At 46.8% G+C, this 18,768-nt stretch overlaps 1 protein-coding gene across 9 annotated transcripts in view; it reads right to left on the reverse strand.

Annotated features, from left to right (window-relative positions):
* Positions 1–3,906: 3,906 nt before the first annotated feature.
* Positions 3,907–18,768, reverse strand: part of WBP1L (WW domain binding protein 1 like) — a 58,885-nt gene continuing 44,023 nt past the window's right edge. For all 9 annotated transcript variants that reach the window (XM_027672356.1, XM_027672362.1, XM_027672359.1 and 6 more), the window contains 3 exons: positions 18,454–18,556; positions 7,673–7,834; positions 3,907–6,251 (listed from right to left, as the gene is read on the reverse strand). In XM_027672356.1, coding sequence (XP_027528157.1) covers positions 5,512–6,251; positions 7,673–7,834; positions 18,454–18,556 — 1,005 coding nt within the window. In that variant the 3' untranslated portion in view covers positions 3,907–5,511. The remainder of the gene's footprint in view (positions 6,252–7,672; positions 7,835–18,453; positions 18,557–18,768) is intronic.

An 18,768-nucleotide genomic window follows, 5' to 3' on the forward strand; every position in this document is an offset into this window, starting at 1 on the left:
CTCTAGTCTCCTGCAGTCACCAGTAACTGCAGCAACCTGATGCCTCCAACACCTTAGTGCCCCTTTGCCAAGGCATTTGAGTTTGCTCTTGGTAAGGGAAGGGATTTTCTCCTTGCCCGAATCAACCCGGGGCCAACACCATTTGCCAAGGTGCTCCTCGTGCATTCACACTCACACAACTGCTCAAGGCCAGCAGGTACCTTGGGGCAGAAATGGGGACCTTTGAACAAGGCATGTTTCTAGACTGGAGAACGCCTCCAGCCGCAGCCACCTGTGTTTCCTCATTTGCCAGGGCTGGCACATGCTGCAAACCCCACCACCCCAAGCCCGGCCCTGCTGCAGGGCATCTTGCCCCCTGCCCACCCTGTCTCCTCCCAACTGGGAAAAGATGCTGCCACAGGGGGTTCAGTGCCCAGCACCAGCTGCCGGCACCTTGGGAGCTGGTAAACTGCCACTGGCATGGCTGCTCCCGCCTCTGGGAACGGGCAGAGACGCTGCTGATTCACACGGCTGGTATTTATGTCCTGACAGCTGCTCTGGGGCCCTGCTGCTGCATCCAAACCCCCAACCCCACCAGAAAACTTCACCTGGATTGCTGGCACTGGGGCAGTGCTGGATTTGCCCCATGGTGGGCCCCAACATCCTCCCACTCCCAAGGCCCCCACAGAAGTCGGGGTACCCTGAGACTCAAGACATACAAATCCACCACCTCGGACAAGGCTTTGTCAGATCTGGCACTGGGCAGCTCAGTGACCCAAAAGCTGGGGGGATGAGGCAGCCATGCCCACGGGAGAGCCGGGAGGAACCTCAGCATCTGCCACCAGGTTTCAGCTGACTGAGCACAGGCAGCCACTGGGAACGCTGAGGCTTTTGCTGCTGAAATAATCCTGCTGCTGTAACAGCTTGGGCTGTGTTGGGTCCCTGCCTTCCTTGGGTTGCCGCTCGAGGTCCTTGCATGGGTGGAACCAGGACAGGAGGGAGAGGTGCTGAAGGGTTTGGAAGGGTTGGGAACTAGCAGCTCCATCTCCCTGATGCAAAGGGGTCTTGCAAGGGAAGAATTGGTGATGGTGGAAAGGATAAAGTTTTTTCATGGCTGTTCCCACACTGTTCCCTGGGTACACCATGAAGCAGATGTGCAGCTTGCTGAGGCAGGACTGGAGGGCACTGGGCAGAGCAAGCCTGAGCCTTTCCATCACACAAAACAATTTGGGGAGACACAGCCACCCCCACAGCACTCCGCTGACCCGGCTGTGCTACAGGACCCAGCTCAGCAGCCCTTCAAGTTTGAGAGCCTTCACTTTGCACCAGGCACTGGATGACCCTGGACTGTGACAGAGTGACGGTCAGTGCAGGAGGAGCAGGAGACGCTCGGAATACCTGCAGGCTCTGCAGCGGGCATGGTGCCAGGAGAGCTGAGTAAGCACAGACCTCAGGACACAGCTGTTCGCCGGCCGAAAACAAATCGAGAAACAGCCCGGCAGCCTGTGACCCCCCCCGGCACAGAGACTGCAGCGCTTGCACCACCGTCGCGACAGCCCCGGTGCAGGCACCCGTCCCATCTGATAAAAACAGATCTGTGCTGCAAGGATGGGGGAAACCAGCTCTGACAAAGAGCTGTGGGATACTGCGGGGCTTGCCTGAGCCAGGGAGCTGCCAGTCTGCCTCCCCTCCTGGCCCGGTCCAGGCTTTTCCTATATAAACAAAAGAAGGAAAAAGAAAAGAGGGGGGAAAAGCCTCCCTGGGATGTGTTGCACAGGAGGGTGAGCGAGTGTTGGGAGGCAGCAGCCTTCGGGGAGAACCAGTCATCTGAGACAGCAAAAGAAGTTTGTTCACTGGTGCTGGACCCTGCTCTCTGTCAACCTCTGCCAGGAGGGAGTCACAGTGGGACAAACCCAGCCAGGGCATGCAGAGAACCAGAAGAGATACAGCTGTGGGAGCCTGGGCTGTGTGGGGCAGGAAGGGAGCACAGCCCAGGCTCTCACTGCTGATGCATGTCCCCAAGTGGTGAGGGGTGCTCAGGGAGCCTAAAGCTCCCATTGCCCGGTGGAACAGACTCATGCTGTCAGTGGAGCTGCTGATTTTGCTTCTCCCCAGGCTTCCTGCCCCAGAAAGCTTTTGATGACTGTGTAATGCAGAGGCTTAACTGCACCTCGGCTTTCCTTAGCCTCCAGTTGGTCAGGTAAAGCTCTGAGAGCAGACTGCCAGCAAGCACCAAGACACAATTCCCTTCTCCTCCATCTTCAGCCAACACCCATCCACAGGGTTGTACAAACACGCAACGATATGCGGCAGGAAAATCACACCGGTGTCCTCAGAGGAGGAGTTTGCATCATCAGAGCTGAAGAGTCACTTGGGAACACTGAGGCAATAGTGCAGTATCCAATGCTCCCAGGAGCCTCCGTTGGTGCCTAGGGGACACTCCTGTTAAGCCACCACACTGTGCTCTTCACCTGTCCCCAGGTAACACCCCCCAAGCCCACCAGGACACCTGCTGGGTCCTTGCCCTCAGAGCCAATTTCGGCGTCTGAGAACATGCCGTGTAAGCAGATCCACGCTGCCATGGACTCCAGCAAGAACAGACTTCAAGGAGTATCAGCAACACCACTTAAAGCATGTTGTAAAACAAAACACCAAGCAGTGGATTGACACTGATTTGCTGTCAAACCTGCTGCACTATTGCAACTCAGTTTTGAAACTACATATTCACATCTCCCATAAAACACTCACCCCTTACAGCTGGGAATGGGTGGGGTTTGGTGCTCTGGTGTTATAGATGCACACCTGCCCACGTCCTCACAGCTCCAGCATTTACACCCACAGCGTGGACTTGGAGAAGAGCTCTGTTTGGGCCATGTCAGCTTTCTACACAGGGATCAAGCACCTTTCTAAAGCTCCAGAGCTGAAGGTTTGGGAGTCCTCTGCCTGCCTGAAGAGGATGTGTCTGAGAAGCTCAGGTGCCCGGTGTCCCACCCTGCATCGCTCCTCCCCATACCAGCTGCCCAGGTTGCAGGTCTAAAAGCCTAAAGCACTGAGAGCCACTGACAGTCCTGCTCCTCCTCAGGCATTTGTCAGGTCAAGAGACATGGTTTGTGCCCCGTTCATTTCTTTACGGTCTTTAAAAGCCTGAAAAGCTCCAGGAGTCATAAAACAGGTACACCACTGCTTCTTCCTTTTTAAAAGTAAGAACATCAGCTCAGTTTACTGGTACTCACCTCCATGTCCAGAGAAGCAGCAGCGTGTTCCCCTAACCTTAGTAGGATGTCAGGAAAGCAAACATGGATATTTTTGTCTTAGACCAACAGAAATGTTGGCAGAGGGTCTCGCGTTGGCACAGGGCTGTCCTCAGGATTTACAGCAGTAAACACTATTCACTACGGACTGATGTGCTTTTTTAGCTTCCTCTGTGGTGTGAGAAACAAAGACAGAGGCCAACACGTACCGAATTCCTGGGGCTGGCACTGGGGATCTTTAATTCTCTTCTCAAAAGATACACCTGGTTGGTGCATATAGCTGGAAGCAACCAGTTCCCAAGCAACCGGCTCTGGGGCACGCGCAGCCTCTCTGTTACCACTCAAGCTCCAGGCATCCAGGAATGAGGTCGCCTGAATCCAAATCTAAGTCCTTCACTCTTAAGAGCGCCCTAAGACACAAACTGAAGAGCTGTCTTCATTGGCTGTTCTGATGGAAGAGAAAGGCTGTGATGGGAAAAGGAGCAAGATTCTCCCAAACCTTCTAAGGGAAGAGCATTACTCTCAAACGTGCAGGTACAGTGCTGGAATAAGCACCACCTCCCTTGCTCTATAGCCAGCACAGCACCACATACCTCCAGTTAGAACAACAAAACAAAACCACAAACTAAAGACAAATCTTGTTCTTACCTCACAAAATGATACACATACACACGGGCAAGTTATCAGAAAAGGCATTATATTTTGGTTTCCACCTTATTTAAAACTGATTTTGGTTTTCAATCAATCAAATCTGAGTATGTCCGAGTTCGGTTTTCAATGGTTTTCCTCCCCATAACAGTAATGATCTGGACGACCATAATTATAAAAGGGACAGGGAGAAATCCCGAGAACAAGACACATAGTCTGAACTGTGCTCTCTTCCACACGAGCACTCTAGGGAATGTTAGTTTCAGCTCTTCCTTTTTTTTTTTTTCCTTTTTTTCCCTTCAGGTTGTTACTATCGAAATCTCTACTGTTTATTAAAGCAAAGCTACAGTAAATTTTCTTGCAGTCTTACAGCAGGTTTTCATATTACCAGTAGGACTCGCATGCATGGATTGCAGTCACACACACACGCTCACAGACATTATACAGTAGCCAGTTGCCACCATAACAAAAAAAAAAAAAAGGAAAGAAAGAGAAAGAAAACAGACATTCATTTCTTTAAGTGGTCATTATTAGAATCGCACCAAACTTTTGGATAAAAAAAAAAATACTGCACAGGTCTTCCACATGTACATGGTAAGTCATCCCTTCGCAATGGACGGAGCTCTCGTCTCCATTTGTTCAACATGCATCGCTGAAGCTTGAAGGCACGCTGGCCAAGGAGAGCCCTGTTCTTTTTTTGTCATCTTAACTCAGGTGTGCTGCTGTCGGGTGCAAAAAAAGGAAAAAAATAAAGCCAAGCCCTTTTGCAGCACACCGGGAAAAGGTCATTCGGAGACCACAGTACTTGGAAGGCAGCCCAGCTGCCTGGATTCTAACTGCTAACTGTGCTCTTGGAGGCATTGAAGGAACACACTTGTCTTTAAAAATTACATATAAAGGCAAATTTCTGCAAACCCTTTCTCTTCAAACTGCTTACGGTAGACTAACACTCCTTCTAGAAGAAACTGGTCCTTCAGTCACCAGCTTCAAGTGGGAAATTTCCTACCTGCTGTCTTAAACACTGAAGCACCGGAGATTACAGTGCTGATGTGTTCGGGCATTCATCAGCTTCAGGAAAACTTAACATTGGGAAAAAAAAAAAGAAAAAAAAGGAAAGAAGACAAAAAGATATCCCCAATGCCTCAAGAGCACTATTTCAAACCAGAACTCTTGGGCTACTGACTGCCGGCACTGTCAGAAGCTGCTCGCTTCTGGGAAGACACCTGGAGGTTGAAGCCTTATGGTGATTTGGTATCCTCCCAGGGTGAGATCTGCTGAGTTTTACTGATTGCGAAATAAAGCAGTGTTTCAGAAAACTAAAACCAACAAACACATAGTAACCATCACCAAAATCACCATTGGAAAAATTCCATTTGTTAGAAGGTCTCATTGAGAAACATCAGTCCCTGCTCCAAGGAGCAGGACAGTATGATTAACAAAACCCAGAGTAACCCGTCCCCCGCAAACCGGGCCTTCGAGGACTAGTCCCCGCATTATACTGGAGGGGGAGAAAGAAAAATAAACTAAAAAAGAAGGTTGTATCACCTTTTCCTCCTGTTAAAGTTTTAATCCTCTTATTCCATTTTTATTTCTTTGTATTTTTTTCCCCGATTCTCCCTTCCACTTTGCCGCCTTAGCTGGGGGAGTTATTGGTACAAGAGTTTGGAGAGTCCTGCTCATTTATTGTGTTCAAGAGTACACACACCGGCTGCCGGGGCAGGTGGTGGTGGCTGTGTTCGCGGTGCTGCTCCTCGGCGGCACTGAAAAGCCCTTCCTCCTCGTCCCCGTGGGGACGGCCACTGCAGCTGTCGCAGAAGTCCAGGGGCCCGTCCAGAGCATCATCGATGAGCCCGTCGAATTCCTTGAGGTCGTCGTCGTGATGACCCCGGTTGCATACGCAGACTTCTATGCCTGAGTCGCCGGTGAAACGGCGCTGCCTGCCCGGCGTCTTGTCCTTCGCGTCAGGAATGGCGCTGCTCTGCTCTAAGCTTTCAGAGCTGTAACCTTTCAGCAGTTCCTCCTTGCACTCCGTATCCTTATCGGGACCGGCCCTCTCCACTAGCTCGGCTCCCATGCTGGTACCGCTGGGCTCGATGCTTTGCATTTTGGCAACTGCTCGCTCGACCAGCATGGTGGTGGAGGGCTCGGGGTCCCCGAGGCCGGGGGCCCCGGTGCTGTCAGTACTGCTGTTATTGCTGATGGGTGCTGCAGAGCTGCTCTGTGCTGGCTGCAGGCTCCTTGGCGTGTCTGGGATTGTGCTACTGCTGCCTGCTGGGATGCACTGCTGATGTAAGGCACTGTATGGTGGTGGGGGGGTCGGCGGGCGGTTCACCACTTCCTCATAGGGAGGTAGTAAATAGTTTGGCAAAAACCCTAGAAGTGGGAGGCAAGGAGGAGAAGTTATTTCAGGAGTAGCTTATCTCAGGAAACGAGTCACTAATACAGGTTGGTATGGTATTTGTCACCTACCAGCACCTTCCCACTGAACAGCTCAGTAGGCTATCTCTACAAGGGGTGCCAAAACTTGTCCCAAGTGAGGCCTCGTGTTTTAGAGAAGCAGCAAATGAGGCACAAGAGGGGTACCATTACAGGATGAGATGGACACAGTTGGGAACAGCAGCCTGATCTCCTGGCTCTCAAATCTATACTTACAGCTATCAGGCAAACCTCCCTGGACCACGTACCCCAACACAGACCATAAACTGCACAGGGGGATGGCCTGTGTTGGCTGGAGGGAACAACTCCACAGCCCTTTCCAACACTGGCTTCTCAGCCGAGTTTCCATTTCCAAGAGCAAAGATTTCATCTCACAAAGCATTGTACAAATATGAAGAGACACAAGCGGTTACAAGGAACTTGGGATCCTGGCTTTTGGTTGCTGTTTTAGTGCTGGATTTAATTCTTCTGATGCAGTCATAATAAACGGGCAGTACTGGCAAAGGAGTTTGATTTATTGTACTTACAGCCCCTCAAATACATGAAATATTTTGTTTATTTCTCAAGAGGGAACAAAATAAGTCTATATAGACAGAATGGACCTAAATACTGGAAACATTTAAGGATAGCAGGGCAATTTTCCATGTGCAATTGCTTATCCCTGGGGCTGGGGAGGAAAAGGCTGCTGGGGATGATTTCTGAGGTGGCTGCCAGAGTTTAACGAGAAAAGCAAGTTCATACATGCAATTCAACATTACAAGTCCATCACAAGAAGCTCAGCTGTGGTACCTCCAGCCAGAAGGCCAAGACTTGCTGTTCCAGCACAGCATATCAAGGCACAAGGAGAGCACAAAGTGATTGTACTTTCCCTGTGCTGTGGGCAACAGCTCCTTCATGCAGAGTGCTAGGGCTGCTCACCAGCAGCGTGGTCTCGGAACCACAGCACAGGGTGGGAGCCAGCACAGTCCCTGCTGAGGCTTCCAGCCAGCACTTCCACCCAGTTTGTGTGACCAAATTTCATGAAGCCACTTCCCACATCTCAGTCCCACCAGCAGCAAGTGCAGGCTGGAAAGGAGGAACCCTTGCAGAAAAACACCCAAGGAATCACTGCACTCTCAGGGCTAGGTGTGAAGGTGCTGTAGCTGGTGTGGTTCAACTCCAGAGACTAGGGGTTTCAAATACATCCAGCAGCTTGGAATATACCACCTCCTGTCTGCAAGCCGTGGTTAGGCAGCATGGTTAAGTGCCCACCACCTCCTGCTGAGTCCAACCACTGCTCCCTCCTTCCACCCAAGACAGGAAACTCGCTGCTGCCCTTCTCCCCATGATCTCCAGGGAAAACAGCGTGAGATACATACGGAAATAAAACGGCAGGGCCGAGTAGTTATGGGCTTCCCGGTAGGCAATCAGGTTGATCTCGTGTTGCCGCTGCTGGGCCTGGAGACGATGCTTGGTGCGTCGATGATGGCAAACACAACAGCAGCTGAGGATGATGATGATGGTCCACACCAGCCAAAACCCTGCAGCGGGGGAGAGCAAGTGTTAGCCATAGAGTGAGAGCTGCATCCAAAAATCAGGAAAACACAAGAAGCCAAGGGAGAAGATCATCTGAAAGCCTGGATCTGAACCCCACACCGCTCTAAAGGTAGAAATATGTGTTTCGCCACAAGACTTCGACATAGACCTCCCTGCCTGCGTGGGACATGCCTATGCGGGCAGCCTTGCCAGAACTGGGTAACTCTGAACATACTTTGGTACAATGTGGATCATATTCAATAGGTACAACTCTGTACAAGAACTAAGCTCCCCGCTCCGTTGTTCTTACCCCTTGGATACCATTTCTTCTAGCCAAAAATATGAGCAGAGCTGTGAATAGCATTGAACTGGCCTCCCACAGCCATTTTGGTTTGAAAATAACAATCAAGACACAAAAGACACTCTGCAGATTGACCACAGAAGAAGAGAAAAACCCCAAGCACTATGTTTTGCTTTTGTTTGCACTGCTCTTTAATTTCCAGTCCAAATCCTTCATTGTTATGTTTAACAAAAACATACTCTTTTTGCATAAATGTCTCAAAATATTTTTAAAACTTATTTTTGTATTCAATGTCTTAAATTATCCAAAATTAAATTAAACTAGCCCCCCACCCTGAATCCTCAAGAAACCTAACTCATGCTCCTTTTGTGGTCACGGCTGGTTTCTGTGCACTGTTGTACCATACGTACATTGCTCCTTACAAGGGCACTTCCTGAATTTTCCCCACTCCCTCCAACATGTGGAATAACACCCCCTTTTCACACATCCCCCTTCAGTCTTATATGCACTAGAAAAATGTTTCCAAGACACACTTCAAAGAGCTACAACATTCAATCCAGATTAGGCTTTTGTCTCCTGTAACTGCAGCCTACAGCTCTACCTGCCTTCAGAGGTTCTGTAATCTCCATCTTTTCTAAACTAAGTTTTTGCAGTTAAGGATACTGAGAGAGATCCCAGTAGAAACATACAGGCTTGGCATACTGAGCCACTGCTCAGTAGAGATCACAACACTGTTTTTCTTTCTCTAAGACCTCTGCCACTCTTCGCCACCCAAACTGTCAAAATGAAGATTCCTAGTGCTACAGGCTGTTTTCATGATGGTCAGTCTGTCCTATGAGATCAAACTGCTTTTCTCTCACCATTAAAAACCTCTAGTCCTGCCTTTACAATACCTGGATGTTTTCAGCATCCCCTGCTGAGTTCCCAATGTTTTCTCCGCTAAGAGCTGGGCGGGGAAAGGTGAACAGTTTAGCAATTTGAAGAATGAGTGGAGTATTGCTCTGGCTCAGGACAAAGTGCATTCGATCCCTATCACCCATCTCAGAGACCTGCACTGGGCTGTTTGTAAGTGAACTGGATATGCCATATCGTGCCTCTGAGCATTTTGAGCAGGGACTTTCACCTCCCTGTGTCGTAATCCAAATTCCTTATGTATTTTGGCACTGTAAACTGATATCTTTTTCTTGCCTTGCGCAATCTATTTCCCTAATCAACTGGAACCTGCCTTATGCACAAACTTATCAAAACCTGCTATCAAATGAAGGTGTTACATGCTCTTTTTTTTTTTTTTGCTTGGCTGGAAATGAAGGTTCCTGGGTAGTTTCTCTAGCCAGCCTGCTCAGCTGTACCACGAAGGGTAGAGAGAAGACTGTGATCTTCACTCCAGAGAAGCAAAGGACAAAGAATTCATGATGCCCTCTGCACTTCCCAAACCGAGCTGAGGAAGTGTCCACTGTCCTCCAAATACTCTCCTGCTTCTGTAAAAAAAGTCTTTTTATATAAACTAAAAGGATTGGTCTAATCCATCCTTCCCTCCAGAGCCAGGCATTTGCAACTGCCCCCATAGCCCCTACCACTACCCAAACCTTGCTACACAAACCCAATACTTCAACTGTTTCACAGTTTGAAGACTCTCACCAATAAACTTTACTTCTTGCTAAGAGAAGGTCCCTTGGCTCTTGCTTGCTGAGGAAGCAAGAATACACTCATCAAAATCAGGTCACAGCATGCCACCGTGCACTGAGGCAGGCCTGCAGTTCATCTTCTAAGTACTCCTTATTTTTGAAGAGCAGTCCGTGATCATGAGTTCAAAAACAATGGAAAATTACACCAAGCTATCCAGGGATTTTCACTACAGTTATGAAAACAGATGCTTTTTAACACATTTGATCACGTTCTTTCCCAAGATTCTCTAGATCCAATGGTAGCAAACAGCACTTAGTTAGTTAAGATGTCCTGGAGAACTGCCACTGTTAAGCAATCTCAGCTGTAGCAGCCAAATATTTCTGCAGGGAATGGGAATAACTGCTCCCACCCAAGCCTGCATCCAGAAGATTAAAAAAGTATTTCTTTAGAAAACTTCTCTACCCGTTCCAAAAAAAATCCCAAAGTGCTTTGCAGACAAACCAATGCACAAGCTCAGAGTAGGGGTCAAAGTAAGCTCAGCCATTCCTCGGAAGAGGTGCGGCAACTCTGTTAACAACAGGCAGTAACAACATACAACAGCTAAGGATAATAAATTAATGTTGGATCCTACTGAAACCGCAGGTGGCATTTTAAGTAAACAGACCATAAATTAGTGGATTGCAATCTGGCCACAGTGCCAGGAACAACACCTCCATTCTCATGCAAAGGGTCTGTGCACGCTCACAAACACCAGTGGATGAGATCTTTTGTTTTTCATGAGAACTTCCAGAAAAAGAACCCACTAATACCACATTATTGCCTGGTTTCCTTAACCGCTGACACTTCCTAGAGCTTCTAGGAATTACTCAATGCCTGACTCAACATGAGCCCCAGGACTAGCCTGGATGATTGCAGGGGATCAGCAGCATGTGCCCACCACAGCCATTTGCTGGCCTGGCTTCTGGCATCCCCTTTGATGGCTTTGTTCCCACCTTGTCACCCAACATCACATCTGCACTGCAGGCTGGAAGGCCCCCCAGTGCATCAGAAGCAAAAGGATGGGACACAATGGGTGCTGAGGCACAAGGGGCTTCTTGGTTGTTGCTTGGGCAGGGGTCCCAGTGCTGAGAGGAGACTGGGTGCAGCTCTGGTTGCAAGCCCAGCACGGTGCTGGGAGTCCAAGGCCTCCATAAGAGGCTCTACAACACCCCCTTGCCACAAGTTTGGGCACAGCTGCAATTTTGGCTGCAGAACAGAAAAACTGTAAAAGCCTAGGAAATATATAGCATGGTTATTTATTTGGAATAAAGCTACGTGTACAAGGCCAAGTGCAATTGTAAATATTATGTCTAAAAGTATGGAGTGAACAGTGAGGACATCAATGGCTGAGCTATGCATTTGTACACCTGGTGAGGCTTGGCTTCAAACCAGCAGCAGGGAGGTGAGCTGAGCAGACCACTGGCCCGTGCAGGCAGCAGCTCATTTGGCAGGAGGGGAACTTCAAATTCACCCAAAGACAACACTACACAAGCAGGAAACACGGAGGCAGAGTGCAGCTGCAGTACACACTAACACCTCCTTCCTTCATGGCAAAAGCAGGTACCAGCTCTGTCTCGTGCTGAAAATGGGTGAGATGTACAGAGGTAACTGAAGTTTGGCATTAAAAATCCTCTAAAAGCCAAGTAAACCTGAGCTTCTAGTTGTCTTCACTATCTCCAAAAGTATTCCCTGTTTCTAAAAGCCTTCCTGCTGCAGTTGCAGGAAAAACAGAAAAGGGTGGGAGACACTGGCCATCCTGAGCCAAGTCTGCCATTAAACATCTGATGAGAGTATTTCCCACAGCCAATCTGGCTGTAACCACTGGGAACAAAAGCTCATGGCAATCTGAGAACAACATGGCACATAAAGAGCAAACAGGGTCTTGGATAAACAACTCCTGATGGACAGCTGGAGCAGAAGGTAGGTACCATTCCACAGTGAAACAGGCACCAGGGAACCACCCAACTTGAAGGCAATTTCAGGCTTGCTCTTGGTTCATGGAAGAGTCAGAAGTTGGAACACTCTCCAGCCCAGAAAAGGTTGAGTCCTGAGAAACGCTACTGTATTTTTTGTCAAATTCACTCGTGATGCCAATGGCTGGATAATGATGCAATCAAAGGTGAAACAGAGCCAAGAAGCTGGTTTTTGCCAAGAGATTTCCCTGCTAGAGCACCAAAACCTTCCATAAAAATAAAAAAAAGAAGTACCAATTGCTTACTAAGCATCACACAGGCTCAGAGCTGTAAGGCTGACACAAGTGGCCAAGCTCAGGGAGTCAGAATGGGAGCTGGAGAAACACCTGGGAACAGAATCAGCTCCCACAAAAGCCATCTCTTGCAAACTGAGGCAATACTAAAGAAAGACAAGGATTCTACATTTACAGCATCCTTGGGAAAGGGAGCCCCATCACATGGTCATGCACCAGAGATGTTTTCTACCAGCTGTGAAAGAACATGCTAGGCTTAAGGCTTCAAGAAAAACCTTTCCAGGACACAAACCATAGTTTTGCTCAAACGTAATTAAGAATAAAGCAATTTAAGAATTAAAAAATCAGAGCATTCGTTCCTCATGAAGAGGGAGGGAGCAATGTTTGGTCTGATGCTGTACTGTATTTGATGCCTGGGATGTTGCCATCAGCATTGCCATTGAGGGAAGCTCCTTTTATCCTGCGCAAAATGGAAAATGTTTTCTGGAGCATTCCAAGGGTAGGAACAGAGAAATCTGCCCTCAAGTTCATGGTAAACTTGGGCAAATGCCATGGCTCTGTTGGCAGGAAGTCCCCTAAAAGCAAGCCAAAACATACTGTAAAGTGCCTTTGTGTCTGCCCGACAAGCATCTGGGTAATAGCTTTGGCTCCATGAGAGCTGGTTCTAAACAGACGGAGAAGGGGGACAATTTCATTGACTAAAAAGTTCCAAATGGTGGCCTCACAGTCAGCCATGGCTGGAAAAAATTATCTTTCTCAGGGCCAACACTGTCATCAAAAGTAGAAGAGAGATTTACTTGATACTACAACCTGGATGCACTGGGGTTTAATTGTGTCCTTTGGTACAGAGACCCCCTTGTCTCCTGCCACTGCAGACACGAGAGTGCACGAGTAAATGCTGCTGCTCAGGAAATCCAGATGAAGGATCTAGGCCATAGGCTTATGAACATTTTAAGAAGAAAAAAAGAAGCTGTTGAATGATGTGGTCCTCTCCTGCCTGTCTCATCCATACCTCCTGCTGCTTCCTCCACCTCTTCCTGTGCTGGCACAAAGTTGTGAGCAACTGTGGTTTGAACGGGTTTGAGGGAAGCAGAGCAGGTTGAACCTCATTTGCCAAACACAACAGCAGCAAGAGAAAGACTGACTTTCAGTGACAGCTTTATCTCAGTTTAAGTCATTGGAACTGCAGTCCCAGCTTGACCACACTGCAGGAAAAAGTTACTGAATATTTTAGAGTACAATGGGAAAAGACAAAAGCTGAAGACATCTCCAACTCCTGTGTGCTTGCTCCCAGACTGGTAACACAGACAAAAGGAGATGGATGTTCACTGCAGTTGGTTTCTACTTTTCAGAATAGTGTCCACTATACCTGGCACACCCACTGCCATGAGAAAAGGTGGAAAAAGATTTCAGAAAAGTCCTTTGCTTATCTTGTAATGAGAGTGAACTTGAGGCAGTAAATCTGCAGACACTCTTTTTATGCCTCTCTCCTAGGGATGGAGCCTTTGAAGAGCAATTGCTCCTGTGCTCCAGAGGACACATTCGTAAGTCCATTCTCTCCCAAGAGATCTACATTGGTAAAATGCATGTTGAACAGTAGCCCAACAGAGATCAGCCGAGACCATGTCCTGAACATTTGGGAACAAGATCTGTAAAACAGTCTGCACTAACAGATCTGGATATCTGGTGAGGAGCTGGGTTGGAGGTATGTAGGGCTGGGGGTGAAACAGCACCAGCCTTTCCATGCTGTTTAACACAGCCCAGGCGGAAGGGGCCACACAGGGCAAAAGTCAGCATCTGCACAGACAGGCTGTGCCAGACAGTTTGCCTTCTGCTTTGGATCTGGGAATTTTAATGAGCCAGACCACAACACACTTAAGGTGATTTAACTGTCTGGATTAGGCTACAAGAAGTCCCAGGAAATTAGGAAATAACTCCCTCAGTGGCCCTATTTATCATGAGTTTCTGTACAGTTGAGACATCTGTTGTTTGCCCTGTACTGTCAGTGAGGCTTTGTCCTGGGGGGGTTATCACTGAAGAACAGCTGAAGAGTAACAATGGCCAAAGCGGAAGTTTGATACACCTAGAAAAGAGAAAGCAAGTACAACCACACAGGAGGCTGGGTCAAAGGCAAGGAACAGCACAAATCCCTCTCTGAAAAAGGATGTGGTTATACTGAGGGATAAGACAACATGGGGTAAGGAAGAAAACGTGGGACTGATGCATTGTTTGACTGAGGGTTTTGGAGACCGCAGCAAAGTCTTGGAAGTAAATTCTTATTATAAAGCTGACCTGGAATATGTATGTGGTACAGCAGTTGCTTTAGTTTTAGCAACTAACCAGATCCTTGCCAAAATTTTCTGGCAGCATGCTTTTTGGGGAAAAGAGCTGTCTAGCGATTCCAAGGGGAAACGTGCAGAGATGAGCAAAATGTTCAAAATCAGCAAAAACACTGACTGTGCTGCTTGCAAACTGAACATTTTTTTCCTGTACAATTCTTCCACTAGGACCTAAACAGTCAGGATCTTTTTTCTTTTCTTTCTTTCAGAAACAGAGGGGTTCAGAGTCAACACTCAAACAGACGAAATGAAGCAAAGTAGGCACATGCAACATCCGAATACTCGCTCATCACCAGCGCTGGTTTGTTGTGCAGCACCTGAATGACTCAAGAACAGCTAAGCCCTTTAACTCTGAAATCCTACAACTTTTTGCATCCAGTGACCGGCTGCCTGTTTCCATGCTCCACAATTCCTGAAGCACAGTGTACTATTTTTCCAACCGCACCATGAAAAATACTTTTTACAGCTTTGCTTGCTGTGTTCAGAGACTCTGGAATCATTTAATTTCAAGCTGGTCCTCCAAATAGGCAAGGAGAGAGACAAGGATGGACATCAGGAGATCTGGATTTAGTTTTCAGTCCACATCATACACTTAAACTTTGGAAAATCCAGAACATCTGAGCCTTACTTCTTAACTTGCAAAATGCAGGAACGGCATTCCTCAACGACCTTCTCTCCTGTATTTTGAAAAGTGGTATAAAAGTGAATAAAAACTGCTAGTAAACAAAATCCATTGGCTGCTGCCATTCTCCCAAGACCACAATCTCACCCGTGGGGACTGTGAGCTCTCTGGGGAGCCCAAAGAAATTGTTAGACTAAAATGCTGACCCAGCTCATCCACCACCCAAACACCGTTGCCTATGTGAGGAAATGCAACAGTAAAGCCACTTCTTCCATTTTACTTTTTATGATTATGTCCCCAAAAAATTAACAGGTATAATGCACCTTTTCCCCCCATGTTAACAGCTACCAAGCTTAAGCTAAGAATTAATTAGACCTTTACATAGCTATTAGACCTATATATAAATCTGAATATAGTTTTATTATTTGGCAACATAGGACTATTTTTTTTTTTTTTAATAAGAGATGGGTGGGGAATCTGAACCGGGCTGTTATCTAATTTTAAACACAGGCTGTCCACCTGCTTGGCATATCATATTCTCCATTCCTCCACTCCATCCCTTAACAAAATAATACCTTCATTTTACATCCTATTCCGCTACCCTCAACGACTGGTTTATAATTACTGCAAGCTTACTTGCTGCCTAGAAATGTTGAGATCAGCCATTTTCAAAGACAAACTTCCCTCAAATTCCTAAACAGGGAAAAAGGTCCTTTTTACAGGAAACATTTCAAGTGGCCACAAAACAGGATCATGTTTCATAAGTCATGTCCAGCAAAGACAGACTAGTTTTCTTTTCCATTTCAAATGCCACCTTCCTCTGCTTCTTCTTCCCACAAAGCTGTGGTGGTAAATAAATCCAGGATTTAATTCAACAGGACTAGCAAGAAGGTCTGTTTTTAGGCACATGAAAGCACTGGTGGTCTGAGAAGGTCAAGAGAAGCAAAAACTTCTCAAAAGCTACCTCAGCACACACATACACTGGTTAAAATCAAAACACAGAACAACCACAAAGCCATACTTAAATGGTGCTGCTAAGTTAACTGTTCATTAACCAGAAGTTATTATTAACTTTTAAAAAGCTAATCTGTTCCCAAGCATGTAAAGCTGTTGTTCTCCACTCCATCAATTCACTGCTCATATTAAGGCTATTTACATACACTATCACTGCTATTCACCTTGAAGGTCTTGAGTGCCTCACATCATGTACCTACCAAAGATACTCAACAACTGGAGCAGGGCTAAGCTCACAAGCTTTAAAATATGAGTTTTCATTTAAAGGACATGCTCCCTCTGTGACGACTCCCCCCCATCCCAGACACTTTTTTTTCTAACACTCATAATGGCAAAGCAAGTTTTGAAAACATTAACTGATTTTAAATCAATGTCAGATGTTTGCCTGAATTTGCAGAAAGCCTAGAAAACAGGTGTCATGCTTGCATTATTCCCCTCATCTCGGGGTGCTGCAGATGCTCTTTGCAATGCAGACGGAATGTGAATCTCCACAGAGAAACCTATTCCTCCCGAGGAACCATCCAGCAGTGTGTGCCACCAATGTGTTTATTCCATGATCTCAGCATGACCTGTGTGCTTCCTCTAGAAAGAAGCCTGGAATATTCTGCCTCCTTCTAACAAAATCTGGTTTTATCTTCCAATAACTTTTATGACGCAGCCAGGCACTGCCAAGTATAAAACTCTGTGCCATACTGAGAGCACAAAGACAGCTAAACCATCCCATTAAAATGGCAGGGGGCTATTGTTCACACTGTACTGTTTGTATGCAACACAATTAAGCCTCTCTTTCAAGATGTCCTTGGGAGAAACATGGTGACCGTGCAACAACCTCCAGTGTGCAGCTGTATTCCACGCTGTTGCTTGATTTAGATCCTGCTCACCACAGAGACTGTAAGCCCTTGCACACATGCATCTTCCTCTGTATTCCCACCCACACAAATCCAAAACCGGGTTTGACCTTCCCCACTCTGCTTTGTCCATGCATCCCCATCTAGTCTGAACAAATTCCTGCCATCTGTCCTGACTGTGCTGCCGACTGCTACAATCTTATCCAGGCAGTTCAAGGCAGCCATGTATTTATGCCTGTTTCTTAGCCTGCTAAAGTCCCTGGAGCCAACCCCCTCCCCCCATCCAGAATAGTTTCTTGAGCTGTTGGGACACTGTGGAAAATAATGCTGCTGTACAAGGTCTGCAGTACATTAAAACCCTGCCATTAGTATGGACACAGCCAGCCACTAGAGTCTGATGCACAGCGTATCTTGAAGATGTCTATTAGAGTCCTGTTTAGTTTACGACCACATCCTCCATGCTTCACTAGCTAATTTGAAAAGTAAAAGCATGTTTCTAGGTCAAAAGATGAAGTGTCAGCTATTCCTGTCCTTGGGTCCAGCTTAAGTGACAGTATTTGTATATATAATATGTTTCCACACGCATGCTACTTTGGCAGAGCCAAACTATGGGCACAACAGAGGGATTATGTAGAAAGCACAGTTGCATAAAAGCTAGAAGATACCACTGGGCGTGGTAAGAAAGTATCTCCCGTCTCTAATGTACAGGTACAATGTCCAGAGTTCCACATTTCCAAATTCCAGGAGCACAGATGCCCTACCAGCCTAGGCTCCTGGCAGTACAACAGCATGTCAACATCAATGTTCAACCCTTTGTGCTCCTCCTCGAGAAAGGAAGACACCATCAGATTGGAACAACTGGAAGTTTTCCTTTAAAATTCAGCATACTTTCCTTTCCTTTCAACTTCCCATTTTTCCATATATCTTTATCACTTTTGCTGACCTGCTTTGATCTACCTGCTGCCATCTAAAGGGACTTAGCAGATATGGTCACTCAACCACTCACTGGAAACTTTGGTACTTTTAAATACCACATTTTGGGAAAGAGGAGGTAAGAGGGATTGTAATGGGCAATGTGTGTTGCATTCAGCATTCAGCCACTGTAAGCCCACAGGATTCACCCCAGACTCTCTCCCACCCAAAAACTTCAAACACAGAGTCCTGAAGAGAATAAGCACCCTGGCCCTCCTCCTTGAAAAAACAGCTTTAAAAAGATAAATCAGATTTCAACTGTTGTGCTTGCAAAGAACTAAAACAATAAGATGAAAGATATTGAATTAATTCCCTGTTTGAGTGTGTCAAACTCCAGTGCTGTATCTGCATTTCTCCCTCAAGCCGGTTTCCTCATACAATGTTATCTTGAGTACCCTCAGTATTGCCCAAATCAGTGAGAAAACCAAACAGGAGTGGCAAGACGACCCATTACTCCTCAGAAAGCACCCATTGTAACAACCCTATTTCCTTGTCATATCAGGTCAGCTCCGGATTGTGTTGCAGTGAAATGCAATGGCAGTGCATAACAGTGCCTGAAAACAAAACTGCACAGGACACAAGCCAGACCTGTGGTGTGGTGTGGTATGAGAGCCATGCAGATTAGGAAGGCAAGCCATACAAAACGGAAGGACTTACACCAGAGTTCATAGTAGTAGTTGCAACACTGGGATTGTCCACAACAGTGGCCCGTTTCACATATGTAACTTTGATTGTTGACACCCATGCAGGTTTCCTTGTCCTAAAATTAAACAGACACACTTTTAAGATGCTTTGTCAGTATGTTCTGTAAATGTTTTACGCAACGATCTGCAAGCATTTTAAAAGTACAGGTTATGGTCTCGGAAAACTTAAAATACATGAAGAGGTTAAAAAACATCTAAGGGTCACAAAAAACCATAAAGGACTGTTCAGAAGATAACCCCACACCTTCAAACCCGAGTTACATTGCTT

The sequence above is a fragment of the Neopelma chrysocephalum genome, unplaced genomic scaffold (assembly GCF_003984885.1).
Source record: "Neopelma chrysocephalum unplaced genomic scaffold, ASM398488v2 Primary Assembly neopelma1_97390, whole genome shotgun sequence".
Classification (NCBI taxonomy): Eukaryota; Metazoa; Chordata; class Aves; order Passeriformes; family Pipridae; genus Neopelma; species Neopelma chrysocephalum.